The 22730-nt window shown below is 36.0% G+C and overlaps 1 protein-coding gene across 5 annotated transcripts in view; it reads right to left on the bottom strand.

Annotated features, from left to right (window-relative positions):
- LOC127834819 (myosin-VIIa-like) overlaps nt 1-22379 on the bottom strand; it is a 46124-nt gene extending 23745 nt beyond the window's left edge. For 2 of the 5 annotated variants that reach the window (XM_052360877.1, XM_052360880.1), the window contains exons 1-6: nt 22007-22379; nt 14126-14498; nt 7936-8145; nt 7335-7583; nt 6474-6560; nt 5863-5907 (exon numbers count right to left, since the gene is read on the bottom strand). In XM_052360877.1, the coding sequence (XP_052216837.1) occupies nt 5863-5907; nt 6474-6560; nt 7335-7583; nt 7936-8145; nt 14126-14149 (615 nt within the window). In that variant the 5' untranslated portion in view covers nt 14150-14498; nt 22007-22379. Of the gene's footprint in view, nt 1-5862; nt 5908-6473; nt 6561-7334; nt 7584-7935; nt 8146-14125; nt 14499-19320; nt 19449-22006 lie in introns of those variants that run through there. The other 3 variants (XM_052360879.1, XM_052360878.1, XM_052360881.1) reach the window with 3 other exon arrangements.
- Nucleotides 22380-22730: the final 351 nt, after the last annotated feature.

Here is a 22730-nt window from a genome sequence, read left to right as displayed (position 1 = left end):
TGACGTCATTTCGTCCAAAAAATGACGTCATTTAACATAAACAGTGAAAATTATCGATAATTTTCACTGATAATTTTCATTGTTTGAAACAGTGAAATTATCAGTTTTAATTCACTGATATTTCTCTATAAACCACCGGAAAGTATAAAATAAATTACAGTAATTCTAATTTATTTCAATACTTATAATTGATCTGGATTACTTTCTATACTTTCTATCGATACTATTTATGCTTTTGGTTTCGCTATTTCTTCTGGACCATTTTAGAACGATTTAATTGGTTTAGATTTGAGAAACTAAATTCTGATTAGATAATCATTGATTTGATATATGGATAACGGAATTAAATCATACATGCCAGATCTCGACGGGACAGTCCCGCCAGTTTGGTGATTGTTCCGGCGTCCCGATATGAGACGATTTGTCCAGTTATTCGTTAAAACGTTCTATAAATTCACAATAAAATTCGCTATTCAAGCCCTGTCTGGCTAAAAGTTACCATCACTAATCCCTGTATTGCCCCCTATTGACAACCAACTTCTTCTTCTCGAGTGCAACATTACCGGAATGTTAGGGGTAGACAGCTCTTTTAAACTGCATTTAAGATTTAAGGCTAACCAATCGCGAGAAAAATCAGCCTTTTCATAGCTTAATCAATGTTCTGTTTTCTGTACTCTTCAATATGCATAAGGCACAGTAAGCTAAGTGAACAAAGCAATAAGTAGACTTATCAACTATGTAAGAATTAAATTAAATAAAGCTTAATTGAAACATAATTTTAGTGATGTTACGTTTATTAATTCGGTAACTTGAAACGAATAATTTTAAGTCCCCAATATGTAATGCTTAATGGCATGAACATTGAATACATATGAGCTATTTAAACGTTCCAAAGAATTATTTTATGTCTATTTTACTCATTTCATATTTCAAATATAGATTTTATCTTGCAAATGCAGTGTTGCAAAACGCACACTTTAATTGCTTCAAAACTTATTCAGCCGGGATTAGATCATAAAGTACGTGAAATTATGTACAAAAGCATGAAACTGTATTCACCCGGGATTCGAAAATAAATCTTGTGACAACATATTTTAAAAATTATGTGTTCGTTTCGTTGTATTGCTTCGTTGCAATCTACTTCGGTCCATGTGAATTACCGTGTCGCTAATGTAGACTAACCACAATCGTTATATCATCCCGATAAATTAATGTGTTTTGCGATTCAATGCGTAAACATCATAATCAGACAGATCCTTCTAAAGCCCCATTAACACTCAAAATCAACGAATATTTCGTTAATTATTTCTTAAAATAAAGTTAACCAATACAAAATAGGTGTTCCGTATATAAAAGCCATAATTTCAACGCTAGATGTGGTCTGGTAACAATGTATCTTGTTAAATCTATGTTACCAGACCACATCTAGCGTTCACATTTTGGACATTGCTTTAAGGAACAATGATTTTGTATGAGTCAACTTTATTTTACGAAATATTTTACGAAATATTCTTTGATTTTGAGTGTTAATGGGGTTTTAAATAATGTTTTGTACCAAGTTTCTGACTACAACGAGTATGGTGTCCATTCCTTATTATGTAACGAGTGGTCGCTTTGATTGCTTTGAGTTTATGAAGGATTTCTCTCATTAAGTTCTTAAAAACGTTCACCTCTCGGTCACTAAAGGGTTTAGTCCGTTTTTCTCTTATTTCTTTTGTGACAGAGGCAGAGGCCATATTGGACAATGTTCGTCTGACAAATTGCGCGAAAACGACGTCATTTTCAGGGTTGCATTATTGGTAATTTTACTGTGGTAAGTTAACAAATTTCAATGGTTAGGTGACAACGAAGTAACCATCGTTTATATAAATACACTTATCTTGCGGTAGCATACCCATGTAAATAACTGCGTTAATTAAGTTACTATTAACCACTGTGTATACAATTGACCGCTGAGGTTAAAAAACCTGTCAAAACACAATATTTTTAATGTTTGTCATATACGTAAATGTTTTACATAAATTTACTGTCATTTTCGACTGATTGTCAGAAAATAGTTTGTACATTTTATAACTATGAATTGATAGTAAATCGACGATTGGTCCCACTCCTTATACCATCCCGTCTGCCAATTATCATCTCGTTCATTGGTGGACGCTGTAATCAAAGCATTGACTTATAATGGAAACCCACACTGCGACTTTGTACATGTACTTATAACTTTTTTGGAAGTATCTTTGCATAAAAATAGAATATTCGAATATTAATTTTGGATTCGAATATTCGGCCGATTTTCGAATATTCGAATATTCGGATATTCGGTCCCATCCCTACTTTATTTAATAAGACTGTGTTCTTGTACAAAAGTTCGGTATCTACTGCATTCATTATACACGGTTATGCTTCACGCAACGTGAAATTTTGATATCGATTTCAGACGTATTCAATGATTTATTCATATACCTTAAGATATCGGTACAAACTGCAAGAAAAACTGTCTTTTATGCACTAAGTTTTTTTGCAAATGTATTTCAATAACTTAAGATATTTGCAAAATTAAAGTTCTAAACGGTGTGTTTATATTATGTCCAGCATGTGTGTAAAACCCGGGAAACCCCGTTGATTATGCACCCTGTAACATGACACTACAGACAGCAAAATAATTCAATATACCGTTGGTAATAATGAGACGCCGGTAACATAATCAGGAAAGTAATTTCTCTAACCGTCACTTTAAATGAAATGCATTGAGCAAAACAAACACAGTAGTTTCATATCATTTAAGTGGTGCGTAGCTGAGAACTTAAAAACCGGCTTTAAGCTTTCAAATGTAATTATTGTTTTTAATTCATTATATATCACCAAACTTCTTGATAAAAAAATCCGTTTTTATGTAACTGAGGGTAAATGAATTTATAAATGTAGAAGAAAACTTTATTTCTAAGGTTTAAAAATTGTATAATAATACAACAATTATACAATTGAACAATTACACACAAAACACAATGTGATCATCAATGAGATCAAATATTACGAATGCCTTTTTCTGCGCAGTTTAGGTTGCTTCACATCAATTACGGGATATTGCGCCAGATTTCGTGGCTTATTTCGTATGATTTGATATTGTTTATCATATATTAAAATATGCAAAACAAAAATACCGAAGAAGAATGTAAATTAAATAAAAACAGGTAAGTCGCCAGGCCACACGCGAATCAAACCTACATATTTAACCCTTTGAGCGCTGGAACCGAATTTTGAAGGCCTTTGCAAACAGTTTGGATCCAGATGAGACGCCACAAAACGTGGCGTCTCATCTGGATCCAAACTGTTTGCTATTCTGATAGTGGTCTTTGACAAAAATGGAAGAAAATGATGATTTTAGAAATTCAGCAGACGACATTTTAGCAGACGACAAATATCCCAGCATGCAAAGGGTTAAAATATGTTTAGGCGCGTTCGTAGAACAGACCTGTTTTGTGGTTTGCCGGACATTGTTATTTGATTCAATTATTAATATTATCGGGATTCATTGCGATCATGCTTAACAAATTGGTCAATATGGTGGAATAATTCTCATTAAATTAACAAAAATAGTATTTATCATAGAATTGTCGAACAGACGTTAATAATCTATTATTGCCATTCCATATTAATATGGACGAATATCTTCAGTTAAAATATTTACCGTAAAAATAAAATCACAGTTCACGTAGTTAACGCGATAGCGATATATAACAATATTTTTACTGACCGCGAACTGACCTTGATATCTTGCGGGATGGAATGCAGCGCAGTAAAAGTGGGGTAACTATTTCACGGCTGGAACTACGGCTTGTTTAAAACATGTTTAAAGGCCAATTTAGAAAACAAAATATGTTCGTCAAAACGAATATCAGGATACGGAACACCAATTCTTACATGGTTTTAATATACTAGTGCTCACAATTCAATATGGTACGTATTAATATGTATGAGATCATAACCTTTAAGTTCAAAGGCCCGGCGCTAACAATCCGCTAAATATAAACTGTGTTATCCATTGAGCCTTTTTATTAGTGATAAAATCGTTTGACGCTGAACACGCATTAAACATCGTTGTAAAACGCACTGCTGTAACACTTTTCATAAAAGCCCAAGCTGAATTGGAATTGTGCTAACCCAATCATTCACAAAATAGAAAGTTAATTGAATTACCTGCTTATGTACATGTAAATGGGGTAACTTTGTTTATATTGCACGTGTTCTATTTAGAGAAGTTTTGAATTTTTAACAAATGCGATAAGCGCACGCATTTACTCGGAACTACTGGCGGTAACGTTTATGGTTACAATATACTAAATACTCGTTTCATGTAGGCGCTGTACTCTCTAAAAAAATATCATAGTTGACCCGAAGGCATGTTTTACATCTTAAACTATTGTTCGGGTTTTATCTTTCGGAGATAATGGTAGGGCATAAATAGGTGTTCACGACCGAATCCCTGGAATATGAATAACTTGGAGACTTAAGTAAAGCATTGCACTGAAAAAGGTTACATTCTACTAAGAAACGGCCGAAAAAAAGTTGCAAAAACAGTCGATTTTGATTAGCGTCAAGTTCTTTTTTTGGTTTGAACATGACATATCTTTTTTATTGCATAAATCGATTCCGCTTAGAATGACCTTTAAGAAAAGGTATGGTTATGGGGGTCTCTATGTGCAAAATGTTGCATTTATTTTCGCTCACAGTTGTCGCTTTTACATTGAATTATATAGGGAAACTATTTAGTATATTGTGATCTTATTCAAATTTTATTGGACGCTTACCAAGGTCATCTAAGGTGAAAAGCTGGGTTAAACAGCTAAAACTTATGTATAAAAAAGTCTTTCGTGGTAGCAAACAAGTTAAATAGACATTTTGAGACATAATGTGTACATCATTTTTGACAATTAGATACATGTATATACGGAAAGTTCACATACAATGAAATTAAAATATCAGTAGAGTGTAACACACTGTTATGATAATAAATAGTTGAATTAAACGAAATCAGAGATGTTTAATTTCTATAATTGGTAGAATTTTCAGGAAAAAAAAGGTAAAGTTTCATATTTAAGATATAAAAAATTGAGATCATGCAGTGTTAGAATACAGTTGCACCAAAAGGAAAGTTCAACGTTTATGAATACAAAACAAGATATGCTGTGGAATATGGGGCACTTTACCACGTTGCAAAGCCTTTTTATATTTTTTATTAAATAACTGTAATACCAATCGGTAAATTGTGACCATGCACGTTACGACGGGTTCCAAATAAGATTTTCGTAACCCGAACATATTTCAGGAGGACATCAATACAATTGAATCAACGCTTTGTGGAAGTGTTAAAGGAACTCTTTTTGCTAGATATGCAGACATGCTCTGCAAGCATATGTAAGCTCTTATAAGCGGTTGTCTACCGAGTTTAGAACAAATAACAAATTGAAGAATGGAAAAGAAGAAGTAAGGAATTTGCTATTCAAATTCTGTAATTGTCGTGTTGCATTTATTTCACTATCCCGATAAAATAATTAATGGTGTTTCGATATAAGCCATAAGCCTACACGCCTTAAGAAAATAAAAAGAAAGAAAATACCCATTTTGATAACAAAATGTTAATCCGCAAATTGTGGTAACAATATGGATTAACCTATCAAAAATGCGAAAGTTACACAAACATGCCTTTGAATTAGTTGGTTTTATTAATAACTGAAGTACATAAATATGAACTATAAGTAGTTCGTTGTGAGCAATAGGTCTTTACAAGCAAATTTGACCTCCTTTATATGCTCTGTTTTATTAATAGTGAGAAATCGCACAAATTGTAAGCACGAATAATACCTGAGTGAATTCTATTGGAATTTCCTGTAACACTACTGGATCGTCCTAAAACGTTTCAATAATGGACATGAGTGGAACAAGTACAAAAATTAGGTATGGATATGCTCGATAATATGGTCCAATTAAGCGACTTATGATACTTAAAAATATAAACATCTCTACAGATGTATATAAGGTATTACCACAAAAGTTATACAATGTACTAGTATATTGTATTCAAAGAGGCAGAACGGTACAAGTTGTGATTGTATAGGTGATGGCATTGACAGTAATCAAGGACAAGAGATCACCCGGACATTCGCACACTCATCACATTAAATGGGAGAGGACTGAAGCTTGCCCATAACTTTAATATCCCGGACAAACGCTCTCCGGTGATCTTACAACCCCAGGTATACGTTTGTACGTATGACCGTGTTTTACTCAAAAATTTGTATATTGAAAAGTTATAAAAAAAATTGACTGATTATATGTAGAACGCCTACCGATCAACTCTAAATCCGAGGCCAAAAAAGCAGTGCAACACAATGCCTAATTTTAAGATTTGTCAATTATAAAACCAACGCAACGTTTAATAAACACAGACGACCAATCGTCGCTCATGTACTCACCCCAGCTATAGTGAACGACTCCCCATATTCGGTTTCTGGCAGGTCGCCCATGATTCGCAGCAGGGTCACCCATGACGCTAGGGCGGCCTGTGGTAGGGAAAAACATGGTCTTGTCATAAACTAGCGCGTATAGTTTGTTTGATGCAGTTTAACGCCTAATGTACACTTTGTCGCAAATATCTGAGCAAACGTTTGTATGTTATGAGGCGGTTTTCAAAAATGAGTATGTCCTTATTTATGCAGCAGGCACAAGCCATATCGCCACAAAATCCATGAAACTTGAACGTGTATAGGTACTTAAAATGCTTCTCATTTGATGAATCCTTTTCGATGTTCCTAGTCTGTAAAAGATATTATAAATCAAAGAAATGTATAGCGGATACTCAAGGTTATATTTCATCTATGTGATATTGTATTGGTCTCTTTTGAATTCCTTTTTTCATACCAGACGAAACTAAATATGAGCCTCACTCTAGGCAAACGTGACTTAATTCATATGCGTAAAGTATCGCCGCTGATAAGCCTGTGCAGTCCGCAAATGCTAATCATGGACGACACATTCCGTCTGAATTGGATTTACGCTAAATAGCGTCTTTCTTTAAACTAAAATACCATAGCAGCGGATTGCACATGCTAATCTGGGACGACATTATACGCACATGCATGAGGTCCCGTTTTCACAGAACACGGTTCACATAGTGATCACAGCAAAAGCTTTTGTAAATGTGTTCAGGTATTGTTTACAGATTTGAGAAATCATGGGAACAATGATTATACAGAGTTTTCATGGAACTGACACATACTGTTGATGCCAGTATTTTCCTTTCAGTAAAGTGCAATTTGTTACGACTTGAATTTTACCAAATGATCAGCCCGGTCGCGTTTTGGCAGCAACGGGTGTTGAAGAGGTGCGCAGCAATAGCTGTGTGAAGTCTTGCCATGGAATTTCGTTTGCGCAAATGTTTTCCAACTTCCGTTCGACGAGTACGCAGACTCATCAGAGTCGCCCGTTGATTGGTCAGCGGAGTTCTCCGAAGAACCATCGCCGCCATTTTGTTCATCGTCGGGATTGAGAATAGAGCTTTTGCGCTCCATTTCCAGAACGGCTTGCTACCAACATACAGAGTGTCAGTGTATTTCATTTGGTCACAAACGTTCATTTTATATCTAAATGACTGAAAAAAGTGTGAATTCGTTAACGTTATTCGCTGATAGATGTACTGGTATTAAAGTTTTCATAAGTTACTTTTTTTTCATTTAAAGTTTCGGAAACTGGATGAAGACAAATTCAGTCAGGAATCTTTGTTCTGGGCTGAATCATTATTTATAGTTATAGAAAAATTCATGTTTAAAGCCCAATCGCGATAAAGTCTTCAATATTTTAATGTCTTACACTGATTTCTGTCTAGGTATTTATACAAACAAACCCGTTTATTCAATAACTAGAGAATATTTTAAATACCATTTCTTCAAATCCCTTTGATGCCTTTGAGAGAGTGGCAGTGCCAAACTTTGTCCCCGACTCGCGTTTTCCCGGCTTTTCTCGCGCCACTTCGGCGTCATGTTGTTGCTTGGTAACGCGTCTATAGTCCTCGTCGTCATCGCCAAACGCCGACGCCGGCGGGGCGGGAATCAACGTTGATTGTCGGGATCCGCCGACCTCTATTGAGCTCTGTAATAGAACATTAAACCGCCATTTAAAACTGATATAATATATGTGCACACTGTCGAGTTTTTCACATCAAATTTAATGATACCGTTTTATTAGTGTTTTCTTGTACGAGTTATGTCACAATCAGATGTCCCCGAAGACGCTGTCAGGTGGGACTATGGTGGCTGTTTTTTTTTCCGTATCGTTCTGGCCTGTTGGCGGGTTTGAAGAAGGTCGCCAACACGAAAAAACATTAAAACGATAAATATATCCGCCGCGGGAAAAAAAGGCGCCAATGTGACTATCCTTACATTGTTTCCCTTTTTATCATTCTGACGGTTATATGACATGGGTCGCCTTTTTATCGTTATGACGTATTCTCGTGTTAGCGACCTTCAAAGCAGCCATGATAATGTGTATGCCAATAATGAAGACTTAATCACACTAGTTAGTTTAAGAGAGGAAAGCAGAAAAACGTCTTCAAAATATTTACTTCAGCTAAATCAAATTTCTTAATACAGATATAACAGAAGAATAGCTCTACACTTACACAAACTTATCATAAATTCATTTAACTTTTATGTTTAAGATACGTCTTCTCTATAGAATCTAGTCGTGTATCTTTATTCCGCCATTCTACTGCCTGCTGTTCCTCTTTATTCCGCCATTCTACTGTCTGCTGTTCATCTTTATTCCGCCATTCTACTGCCTGCTGTTCATCTTTATCCCGCCATTCTACTGCCTGCTGTTCATCATTATTTCGACATTCTACTGCCTGCTGTTCATCTTTATTCCGCCATTATACTGCCTGCTGTTCATCTTTATTCCGCCATTTTACTGCCTGCTGTTCATCTTTATTCCGCCATTCTACTGCCTGCTGTTCATCTTTATTCCGCCATTCTACTGCCTGCTGTTCATCTTTATTCCGCCATTCTACTGCCTGCTGTTCATCTTTATTCCGCCATTCTACTGCCTGCTGTTCATCTTTATTCCGCCATTCTACTGCCTGCTGTTCATCTTTATTCCGCCATTCTACTGCCTGCTGTTTATCTTTATTCCGCCATTCTACTGCCTGCTGTTCATCTTTATTCTGCCATTCTACTGCCTGCTGTTCATCTTTATTCCGCCATTCTACTGCCTGCTGTTCATCTTTATTCTGCCATTCTACTGCCTGCTGTTCATCTTTATTCCGCCATTCTACTGCCTGCTGTTCATCTTTATTCCACCATTCTACTGCCTGCTGTTCATCTTTATTCCGTCATTCTACTGCCTGCTGTTCTAAACAGCTTACTCTTGGGATTTGTATACTTTCGTTTTTTCTGCCGAATTTATTCTTTTTAAAGAATTGAATTAACACGGAGTTTTGGGTATATTAAAATTTTACTTCCCCTTCCTTTTAGTGAGGTCTAAGGCGAACTGTGTATGTAGCGGTAATCTCGTGTTTCATTCCAATACTTAATATATTTACATAAAAATGTAAAAATGCACGGACTATAAATTATGTGTATCGCTCAATAATCGTCCGCCTTGTACATTGCATACACTTTCAGGCGCTTTATCTGACATAACTCTATCAATAGTAAAAAATGTTGAGCATACTATGTTGACAAGCAAATTCGTTGAATTGATATCCCCCGCCAAAATGCTTCTGAACACAAAAGTTTTCTGGACGGATGAACAACGCCCTCTAACCTCAAAATGTGACCTTGACCTTAGCCCCTAGGATTATGGGTGTTGAATGTGAAGCATCCCTAGATTATTGAGAAGAACTGTGCCAAGTTTCATGGCTCATGCTCATGTGTTAATGGAGATAAAGCTCTAAGCTTATATTAAAAAGCTTTTTTCTTTCAAGATACAAAGGGTCATAAATCCGTTAATAACAGATGGTGTACAGTGCCATTTGGCGTGCATTATCCTCTTATCCATATATATACTCCTTCTTAGTTTCAATGAAATCCGCCAAAGCACTTCCAAGATATTGTTCCGGACGGACGGACGGAAAGACGGACGGACGGACAACGCAAAAACAATATCACTCGGCTTATGGCGGGGATAATAACTAACCACCTTGCCTTCACTGAAAAAGTAATGAACAGCAATATGCAAGTGGGTCTTATGAAATATGCGGCCAACGCGCAGCTTCTCAACAAGCCTGTTCATACGCAAATGACCAGGATGATTTGGAGTTACAATGGCCGCATATGTCATAAGACCCATTTTCGCATGATGCTGTACAAACTCGACAATAATGACATTTGTCGCCTTACTTGTCGTCTTACTGTTCTATACTAAACGATAAATCATGGTAATCGATCAATAATCTTCCGCCTTGTAAATGAGTTGCAGGAACTTTCAGGCGCCTTTGCTGGCATAACTCTCAATCAATCTTAAAAACTGTGAACCATATACTATGTAAATAACTAACCACCATACCTTCACTGAAGAAAAAAAATGAGCCGAATTATGCGAAGTGGTCTTAAGCCTATATGCGGCAAGCGCGCAGCTCCTCGACCAGCATGTTCATACGCAAATGGTCAGTACGATTTGGAGTTACACTGGCCGCATAAAGACGATTTTCGTGTGACGCTACACAAAGTGTGTCAACTTTTCAGATGGAGGTATTCTCTGTAATGATGAGGTATAAAATGAATCCAGAGCAGTCATCATCCTTAAGATTTCGTATGTTGTTGAAAATGTTCTGCTTATCGGCACTGTATTTTTTATTTGTCTTTAGCGCTGCTCTTAAATGAAATTCATCTGATTTAGTCATGCTATAATTTCATTAAATTGCTGTGTTATTCTGAATAGCATCATAGTTAAAGACTACTGCATTGCAAGTGGTTAAAACTTCCGTCGTTGGGGAACATTTAAGTACTGCGCATAAAGTCTGCTTCACTCGTTTCTCCACTACCACGCCAACACTACCCGCTTCCTACCTCAATACAAATCCACCCGCCCGACGTACAGCACAGACATCAGTGTTCATATTATGGGCCTTCATGCCATTGATCTTTGACTGGTTGACCTCGAAAGAAAACTTTTTTCTTAGAGTAAAAATATATTAACTTGTAGGGCAGAGCTTTCATTAAATATATCCCGCCGAAACACAATGAGCCGTGGAGAAGACTAAACAGTTGCCACGTGTTCAGCTAATGTGACCTTGACATTTCACCTGTTTTTGATTCCATAGATGGTATCTTCTTTTCCACTCTAATAATCACTTACTCAATTTAAATGCCCATTGGCCAAAGCTTTTTCTAGTTAGTGTGTGAAAATGAATTTCATGTTACCTACCCAGGTAGACTTGACCTTGACATGTTTCTCTCATGGTCAACAAGCGTCTTCCTTTCGATCAAAGCAAAGTAAAATGATCGCTTGCGGAAGCGTTGTTTAGAAACCGTTTAGATACCGTGCAGAAACGAATGGTCTACTTACTGACGGATAGAACATCAGAACGACTTACGAACACTGCAAAGCGATATAGAAAACAAGTTGTTCAATAATATTTGTGTCATACAACGTAAATAAACACGTCGTTAGTTGAATAATAACTGCAGTGTCAATAAATTCAGCTTCTGCAATATGAAGCGATTTCCGGCTATGTTTTTAACCCATTTATGCCTAGCGTCTAGAAAAAAGGCCTCTGCAAACAGCGTAGACCCAGATGAGACGACGCATGAAGCGGCGTCTCATCAGGGTCTGCGCCGTTTGCTGAAAGGAATTTCTGTAAGAAATATTCTAAATATCAAAATAAATAAACTAGAAATCCCTAATTTTGGAAATACATTTATACAATTTAGAAGGATGGAAGAATCCACTAGGCATAAATGGGTTAATGTGTATCTGTATATTGGCTTTATTTGGCTCAAAAACATATCGTATCATATAAAAGAAACAAATGAGAATAATGTAAGCCGTATTCAAAAGTCAGACGTATGTTGCGGGCGTTTCCACTTAAGAAAAAAGAAGTTGTTATCGCTTGCGTTGCAAAATAACATGAATATACTGTAAAATAAATTATTCATCTATTATAGCTTTAAGCCTCACTGATTTAAAATTCGTAAAAACGCATTCGAAATAGTAATTCGACATGTTGGGTAACCGTGGAAAACGATATATCTTAACCGTGGTTTTATACACCACGATCAAAGAAATACTTAAATAGACATGCTTTGTTTTTTATTCAATTATCTTTCGTTTTATGGTGATTTTACGTTTAATATAAAAAGTTCGAATTTCCAAATGTGTTTTAATCGCCAGATGAATGTTAAAGAATTGTAAATGAATTTAAATTAGTAAATGCAGGATACGTAACCGCATTTAAATAATATACATGTTCATTTATGCATGCTTAAATACCAGGCTAGTAGGGTTTTCTATGTATGCAAAATGAGAGTATATTTGACTGAGTTAATGTTACCCAATATAAATGTTTGACTGAGTGAATGTTGTCCAGTATAAATGTTTGACTGAGTGAATGTTACCCAATATAAATGTTTGGCAATGAAATATTGGCCTGATTGTTTTTATTGCAAGCATGTGTCCGTATCATAAATTTGTAATATCGGGTTTAACCCTATGTGTTCTTTTTAATTCCATGATATCGGTTACAAGTGCAATCACTTAATTACGAATGTTTAAACCAACCTGCTATTTATGTATTAACAAACACTAACGTGTGAGTTCCATATATTCTTTCCTATGAGAAGCTTTTCACTAACATATTTGGACCGTGCTCTGTTAAAATGGGGTTTAATGCATGGGCGTTATGTGTCGTCCCAGATTAGCCTGTGCAGTCCACACAGGCTCATCAGAGACGACACTTTCCGCTTTTATAATAGTTTTCGTTTCAAAAAAAGTATCTTCTTATCAAAAATCAAGTTTCGGCGGAAAGTGTCGTCCCTGATTAGCCTGTGTGGACTGCGCAGGCTTATCTGGGACGACACTTTACGCACATGCATTAAACCTACTTTTCACAGTGCATGGCTCATATATATAATAAGTTTAAACAAGTAGATAAATAAAAAACAACGTTAAAAATAGTATGTGGTACAACTTTATGAATAACAGGCGCTAAAACATCGTATATCACCCACGTAAACTATGTCTCGAGGTTGATGTTTATGTGATAACATACCGACAACTATGGTATAAAGTACTAACCAGAGGTACAGGAAATGGCGCGTCGCTTACATTACTTTTTTAAATAATATTAAGGACATCAGTTACAGGTTCTCATCAGTATATTGTCGATCCGTAATTGTCAAAATTTTACCTTGAACATTACGGAAGGGACGCAAGTTCACGCGCGACATGCCGTCTCCACAAGGTGACGGCAAATTACGCATTTTCAACTTCCGGTAAGCGAATACGATTACAATTCGTTTCCTCTGCGTTAAAGCCATATTTGACATTCGACATTAAATTTTGACATGGGGCAGAAACAGCTGTTGCGCGACTCACGCCGCTCCTTATGGTATTTTCTGAAAATATGATAATGAGACACGTCGGATAAGATTTCGGGACTTATGAACGGACTACGATGATGTCTTAATGTCTACAACTTTGTAGACCGCAGCATACTTTTGTGTATTCGAGCCGCGTTCTTGGAAAAGTGGGCCTAATGTAGGTGCATAAAGTGTCTTCTCAAATTAGCCTGGCATTCACACACACAGGCTTATCAAAAACGACACTTTCCGCCTTAACTAGAAGTTCGTTAAGAAGAGACTTTCTTTCAACCCGAAAAACCATAAAAGCGGAAAGAAAAACCATAAAAGCGGAAAGAAAAACCATAAAAGCGGAAAGAAAAAACATAAAAGCGAAAAAAAAAAACATAAAAGCGGAAAGAAAACCATAAAAGCGGAAAGTATCGTCACTGATGAACCTGTGCGAACTGTGGTGACCCTTTAAGCATATGTCTTAAGCCCAGTTCTCGCAGAACGCGTCTCATTTATTAAGACTCCTAGACAAACTGCGTCGACGCAGATAAGGGTGGACTTACTTGCTCAACCTCTATGCTGGCCATGGCTTTCCGTCTGTTGTCAGTTCCTGCGTAATCCAATTGGTTTCTAGTCCGGCGGTTAACGCATCACCGGATGTTCGTCACATCAACATTGGTTTGCCACGCTTTTGTCCATTTCATGTGTATAACTTAATATTGCCTGTGATCAATAACGCTGCTTATTGCGAAACAAAGAAGCCTTACCGGTTATTATCCTATATTTGTTAGTTGATATGCCTCGCTATTTCAATATTTTAGTACATGAACTTAAACCATGTAAGGAAAATATCGAACACAAAATTTATGTTTCATGTGTCGTTTTCTGTTTAAACTTCCTTCTTTCGGTACAGGGGTGGCAGCAGTATATCAGGTTCTGTAAAGATAATAAATAATATGACCATGCGTTACAGTGTTCTAAGTTTCAATTTTATTGCCTGAATATTTAATTAGATGTTTTATTAAAATATTGTTTTACCTGTGTACTACATTTTTTATAAGGTGAACCGAGATTCACAAACATGGTCATCGTCCAAAAGATGTGTAAATTTGGTAACGGGGGATAATACTGGAGACATTTAAAAATGACAATTAAGCTGTTGATGTAAATAATCTTCTGTGCTGAAAATCGAGTTAACGTCGCGTGGGAATATTGAGATAATACGATACGATTGAGCGGGTAAACGAACCTGCGACCGATGGGTGCGGTTTCGTGCATGTTATAATGATACCCCGAGTCCACTACGATTAACCCTTTGCATGCTGGGAAATTTGTCGTCTGCTAAAATGTCGTCTGCAGAATTGATAAAATTAGCATTTTCTTCATTTTTTTTTAAGAATACTGTCAGAATAGCAAACAGTTTGGATCCTGATGAGACGCCACGTTCTGTGGCGTCTCATCTGGATCCAAACTGTTTGCAAAGGCCTTCAAAATTCGATTCCAGCACTGAAAGGGTTAAGGGATGTTGATACGCTTACCTTTATAAGGAGCCCATTATTCGATTATTAAAGGATAGTGCGGTGTAGGTTGGCCCTGGTTCTGACTGCATGTAACTTAAGGTTTCAAATATATATTTAGTGACACCTTACGTGTAACTAGTGTTTCGCAAAGAAGTGACGAGTACCCAACACTGCAGAATGTGATATTGTACAGCAAGTTGTTATTATCATAAAACGTGTAAAAGGTGCATAATTTTAGAAATTGTGTGAAACAAGCGAACAAACAAACAAAGATGACATAGATTAAACATGCACATTTTCTTATCATAAAGAACAATACACTCGCGTTCGAATGATCTACGTAGGAAAGTTTAGATGTACTTACTTTGTCGGACAATACTAATGTTCCAAACACCATGTTATGAAAGTGGCATATGGTAAGCAAGGATGATGAACAACGTACGGATATTTTATAAGATGTAATACGTGAAAGTGCAATGTCAGACAAAGTTTGAAAAACGTTGATAAAGGTTTTTTCTGCGTCGGATTTATTCATTTTCTCGGGCAAACCGACGGACAGATGCCAATGGTATTTCCAATATACTTCTCTCCTTCGTAGCATGGGAGGTATACAACCGCATTAATGACACAATAAATCTAGTCCTTATAGATAACCATTTGTAAATGTATTTCGGTGTCATGTTAGCGGATATTGTGCATTCAAATCATTTTGGGGTGTTTTGAAACGCTGTCAATAGGTTACAAATCTAACAGTTAAATACAAACTGCAATGCTAAGCAATTGTGTCATATATAATATAATGATGAAACATAAACTTAGGTGAGGCTATGATCTATTGTAACTTAAACTGAAAATCGAACACAACGCGTGCAGTAAAGGTAATTGTATTTGCGCACACGTGGCGCCAGAACTCGAGGTTGCAGATTCGATACCCTGAGTAAACATAATATACTTACTTGTCTTTCGCACGAGGCTTTTAACGGATGTGCATTGTACTATGTTTTGCATCGGGCTCTTATATCAGTTTCGATTCCCGGACCAAACGTAATATGCTAACTGCCCTTACCTCCCTCTTTTGCCTATATAGAAAACAAACAAAAACTCTGTTTTGTGGTACTAGCCGTTGGGACTCGCATACCGGCTGAATATTGTCTTTCGCACGAGGCTTTTAACCGATGTGCATTGTACTATGTTTTGCATAGGGCTCTTTATGACCCAGGGTCGTCTCTTATATCGCGCACCATCCACTGTAACGTAATGAGCAAGTCTTCCGGTGCGATTGCCATATGGGAGTAAACCCGGTGCACTCGACAAACCTTTGTCTACGTCTACTTAACAAATAAACGCTACTTGTATATCGTTACATCCGTCTGCAAAGTATCTTACACGTTAGGGGTGTCTATTGCATATGCATTTATCACTGTGTCAAACATTAATTTCAAACCCGAGTTTCGAGTAAATATACGGAAATGTCCCTCATACAGAAAGCGGAAGCATGACACTCTAGACAACCCAGTACTAAATGGACCTTTTAACATATTTGTGCAAATATTGAAGTTTGTCATTAAATTCTCTTTATTGGTAAATGTAAACATTGGATCTAAAAAGCTCCATTAAAAAATCAAGAATAAAATTAACGAAAGACAAACAAGTAACCCTCAACAGGGCTTGAACCACTGACTGATGGAGTCTCCCGCTTAAAACACTCGGCCATCCGTGCTCATACAATGAGGGAATGTTTTTTTTTATAATTTATATAAGCAATCCTCGTAGTACCACAAAATATAAAGACAACAAGAGAACCCTCGAAATTATTCAATCGTTTCGCGTTGCAACGATTTATAATTTTCAGGTTTTTAAATCGTCAAAAGATGCATATAATATATATTTTAGAGAGTGGTAAATGTTCAGTATTACTGTTTCCTCACAAATATAATAACTATATGTAATGAAAATGTGCGAATCTGAAACAATGTTTTTTACTTTTGTTAATTTACAAAAACGTAAAAGGGCAACCTTTAAGGATAGATTTACACAGGTGGGATAGGCGTCTGTTTGAACTGCTCGAAATGAACTTGAAAAGCTTGAAAAGATTAAGTACGGTCAGATGCAACTCAAATGACCAAACTGTGTTGAGTAAATAAGTTACCGCAGTGAGAGTATAGGTGGTGTGTGTGAAAATGTTCTACAAACTTGTTTTAAATGAATGTTTGTGTCAAAATTTGAGTCAAATACTCTTATTTTAATATAATAAGCAAAAAAAACACTAAGTTTATGAAGATATAACATATAAACATATAAACCAGAAGGTCACACTTATAAAGAAGTAGTAGCATTAGTTGCAGCAAGAGTAGTAATACCGCTAGTATATAAGCGACAACCAAACAGGCGTATAAATTAAAATGTATTGTAACAGTATTAAGTTAAACGCAATAAAATTGCCTTAGATGAAATCGGCCTTTTATGTGCAATAACTATGCCTTTGACAAGAGGTTCTACCCAAGGATGCCATTCACCCATGTATGCCTAGCGTCTAGAAAAAAAGGCCTTGATAAACAGCGTAGACCCAGATGAGACGCCGCCTGATGCTTAAAGGAATTTCCGTAAGTAATTTTCTAAAAATACAAATAAATATACTAGACATCCGTAATTTTGGAAATCAATTGATCCATTTTAGAAGGATGGGAGAGTCCACTAGGCATAAATGGGTTAACCTAACGTTATGGCAGACGACCTGCTCAAATTCGTACAAAGGATTTAGTTAAAATTCGCCATCATCTTACAACAATCTACTAAATATAACCACATTTAAGACACCAACACCTAATAACCTGTTGAATGGTATAAAACACGAATGTGAATCATCGCCCTATATACATTTACAACTGTGAGAAACTGTTGCTGTTTTGATATTCAAACGATGTGTGGGCTGTAAAAAAAAACTTGAGCATTATGAATAATACTGATAAAACCAATGGAATACGATATGTATTATTCGTATGTTAGTAATGTTCTACCCGGGAAGCCGGGTTCTGAGCAATACATAAAAATTGAATTTGATACGGCTATTTTGTTTTAAAATTTGTCGCTTGGCTAGCAATTTAAACATTATATGAGGTTTTCTATCATGTGGTCATTCCGCAGATGTGGCTCAGACATTTTTATCTGACTCGTTTCCGAATCGCTTTATCATAACGGTTGTGTAAAGGGACCTTTTTTACTGGAGCTTTTTAGATCCAATGTTAACATTTATCAATATAAAGCATTCAATGACATACTTCAATATCTGCCCAAATCTGTAAAATTATTTAAATACGCAAATGTCGTCGTAAACAAACCCCTTCCAACAAGTTCGGCGAACTATGGCGTAATTTGTATAGTGTCGATTTGCTTGACAGGGACTGAATGGGGCTCTAAAGGGCCTCGAACCTGTACGTAATTGTGCTTTACTCCACCTTAACCGAACTGACAAGATTCCTTTGGGCGACGATCAAATGGTTAGATAATAGCAGATCATTTTGGGGAAAATTCAATTCAACTTTCTTTTGCACTTTATAATTGTAATGTGTTATAATGACGCTAAGAAACGGTCCATCGATCAAAGTAATTACTGTATTTACTTTACTATATTGACAATTCGCGATTTCAGACAGTAAGTAATGGGTTAGTTTTCGCCTATCGGTACAGAATATCTTTCGATTAACAGTAACCGTTTGGATTCAATGGGTAGCAAAGTGATGCTAATGGTCGTCTAAATTGCTTCTTTTGGTTCACTTGGACGTATATTAAAGAAAAACAAACACACAATCTAAGTGGTTTACTTTAAAATGAATGATATTGCATAGCCTTTCAGTTGTTTAAAATGATATTATGTTAAAATGACAATGTTTATTCCAGAGAATCTACCAGTGAATAACTACTTGTTATATAAACTTCTTATATAATTTTGCTTACTAATAGTCAATTCGATACAATTGATACACATTAACGTGTGCGTTCATGCTGCGGGCAGGTATTCCACAACAAAAAGTAGAATGAACCCAATTCCTGCTTTTGAATCTGGGGTATCCCCATACTTTGCAAAAAATTATGCAAAGGAACATTTATCTTTTCTTTACTATAATGGCGACATAAAAAGGCAAATTTTAGTAGTCGAATGGGATTGCAATATGGGAGTTAACCCGATGCACTCGACAAAACTTTGATACATGTACTTTACTCAAAATAGGTAACCTTACATCGTTATGTCCATCTTGAAAAGTAGCCAACATGTTAGGGTGTGTTTGATTTATCACTGTGTCAACAAATACACTTCAAACCCGAGTATCGAGTAAACGCCACTGCCCATGATACAGAAAGTGAAAGCACGACCTACTTGATAACAGAATTATTTACGACCGATTCATACTCGTGGGATAAGCCACTGTAAACTACTTCAATCTTCAAATTTGGACGGCTTGAAAAGAACAAGATAAAGTAATGTCTGATGTCACTCAAACGGTAAAAATCTGTTCACTTAATTAGTAATCGCGGCGAAAGTTTAAGAAGTCTATCTTAAAATGTTTTACTAACTTATTTTAAATGAAAGCCTGTGTTAAAATTGTAGTAAAGTATCACACTCGCCCTACTATCAAAGTAGAAGTAATATCAGTATTTGCAGCAACAACAGTAATATCGGTAGTAGAAAAGCGACAACTACACCGATGCATCTATTGAAATGTATTATCACAATATTAACTCACACGCTTAAGGGTTGGCGAAGAAATGTGCAAAAGGTAAATCAAACATTGTATGATAAAATAATCGTTAATACAAATGAAATCGGCATATAAAGTACAATTACTAGTTTGTTAAAAAGGGGTCATGACTAAGCGGTGCCCTTAAAATATTGGTAGCGCAAACAAACTTCTCAAATAAATGAATGGGCCTTTGATAAAATTCGCTAGACCTTAGCACGATCGTTATCTCATAACAACAATGAATGAAATTCAACCACATTTTAGACAGCGGCACCTAATAACCTGTCTCTTCTAAGCAAAAATCAAGTTGATGCGGAAGGTGTCGTCGCTGATTAGCCTGTGCGAACTGCACATGCTAATCTGGTACGACACTTTACGCAATTGCATTAAACCCCATTTTAACATAGCACGGCCAATATATATTTGATTGAATATCCTGTGGTTATTCCGTCCATCTGGCAAATACTTAATTATATGACTCGCTTTGGGGCCGTCCATAGAGTACGTCAATCTCCAGCCTGAAAGAGGGGGTGTAAGAAATTGAGACCGTTTGTAACTGAAGATGGGGTCAGGCCATGTGTGACGTCCAGAGGGCCAGATAAGATGCGTATTTGCGTAAAATACGCATGACAAAAAAGAAAATACGCATGACTTAAAATTTTGTTGAGTAAAAAAAACTCCTGACTAAATTCGGATTACGCATCGTGTGTAATTTTAATGCGTATTAACCGTTTATACATGCATATAAATTCATGTAAACATGACTGGTTTCCGATACTGTGTCCACACCGGTAAAAACGTAGTGATATCACCATCTATGTATAGAATGTGGTTCCTGACCTAATTTACTCCTCAGTCAGAACGATATCATTTCATGTTGGCCCACGATAGAGGCCGATGTTCATACAACGGGCTCCCCGCTGCATTAGTGAGCATCGATATACGCTCATGGTGTAAAAATTTGACATTACATTGTATAAAACCCGAATCACCCAACTTCAAGCATATAATTTTTGCTATCAGTTGATCTCTTGTGTGGCACTATGGAAAAAACTTTTACCTTCAAGCACCTTTTTAAATGGCGCCAAAATACACATATAATGAACAAGTTTTGTGGGCCAAGCTTAGAAGATTTTGATCGTGGCTGTACAGTGTGTGCTAAACAGTGGCTGGCCAAATCAAGACTGAAAAAAGAGATTAATGGCTGCTTATAAGCCAAGGGCAAAAAAAATCAGAAAAACTGTTAAATAAAACAAAAGTGATTGCTTTATTGTGTACAAACTGCTTGTTATAGCGAGTTAGCATTACATGTACAGTGTATTATTAATTCTGATCCTTTGAACATAAATACTCCTTAAAATTATCGGATATTGATTTTTACTCATCAATTAAAAATTTCATGAGTGAAATACCCCTCGGCTGAAAAAAATATCTGGAGCTCTGGTGACGTCACAATTTCTTTTAATGTTTTTGTTTCTAAATTATCTTAATTTTTTGTAGAATTTAATAGCTTTAAAAATAATACAAATAGCTATTCTACTATAGTATTCATTTATTATACTTATTAATTGTAATAAGTTGTTTTACATGGGAATTTTAATACAGCGCAATAGTGGAGTCTGTTTAAGGTTAAATACTAATTCGGTGGAAATTAAAAAAGAATCTTTTCGAAAGTGTGGGTCCGAGATGTGTGGCAGTTTGTGACAGGCTGAGGGGGTTTAAATGGTAAAACATAGCGTGGCATGCTTTATTGTCGGCCCCTTTATAATAAGGTTTGTTTACATATGTATACTTGGTGAAAATTGTATTAGATCAGTAGGTACCCTGATTTCGGATGAGCGCAAGTAGTTTGGTTTGATAGTATTTCATGTGTTACAGGTATTTCACCAAGTAAATAGTAAAACGCGCAATACCTATTATATGTTTACACTACAAACGAAGTTTAAGCTTTTCAAAATGCATCATTAATTTTCACATAAATTCACTACAATTTCCATTTAAGTTTACCCATGCATAAACTGAGAGTCAATGTAAACTTGTTAATGTGAATTAACCGGTTATATGCTTTCAAGTAAAATTATTTAATAGTCGAGTATACGTTTAGTTTGTTTATGAATTCAATTTGCAAAATTGTCACGCATTACGTATTTTACATATTTAACGCCCTATATTAAGGTGAACATACCTGTGAAAGGAGTTAATCCATGATTTTAGGCGTACCTTTATGAAGATATATCCAACGAGTGAACAAAACAATGTTTTACACATACCATCCGTATTTATAAACGCAGATGTTTAAAATAACCCGAGTTTCGAATTCAATACGAAATAAGCATTCTTTGCAAAATCCCTTTTGTTAACATGTAAACATGATCCAATTCAATCCTTCTTTCATTCCGAATTATTGATCGAGCTTCCTATTTAACAATCGATTGGAATGTACAAACTTAAAGTCCTCTTATTCGTGCTTATTTACAAAACTACATTGTTCGGACGTTTGTTCTCGTCACACTTTTGAATTAAGGTGACATAAAGGTGACAAATTTTCACGTCCCTACTTAACAAAAAAGACCTCTTATCAGCCAAATGATAAATTAGAAAAATAAAGAATGTCTCACACAGTTTGTTAAGTTTAAGCGTATAGGGTCAGTATTACGGTTTCCAACCATTTAATAAACAAGAACGTGTGTTATTCCTATAGTATATTAAATTTATAATTATTTCGTGGCGTTGCATTTAAATTAGGTTCATGTGATTTTATTATAATTCTGCGGCATTACTCGCAATTATGCAATTTTAACGTGTAAAACACGAACCTATTTCAGTTTAGCACTGAACCATCGAAATGATAAAGGTACGCCTTTACAGTTTCAAATTGAAAAGAACACATTCGCTAAACATATTATTTA

Source organism: Dreissena polymorpha, chromosome 6 (genome assembly GCF_020536995.1).
Source record: "Dreissena polymorpha isolate Duluth1 chromosome 6, UMN_Dpol_1.0, whole genome shotgun sequence".
In the NCBI taxonomy this organism is placed as follows: Eukaryota; Metazoa; Mollusca; class Bivalvia; order Myida; family Dreissenidae; genus Dreissena; species Dreissena polymorpha.
Note: the sequence above shows the minus strand (reverse complement) of the source record. Positions and strands in the feature narration are given on the sequence as shown.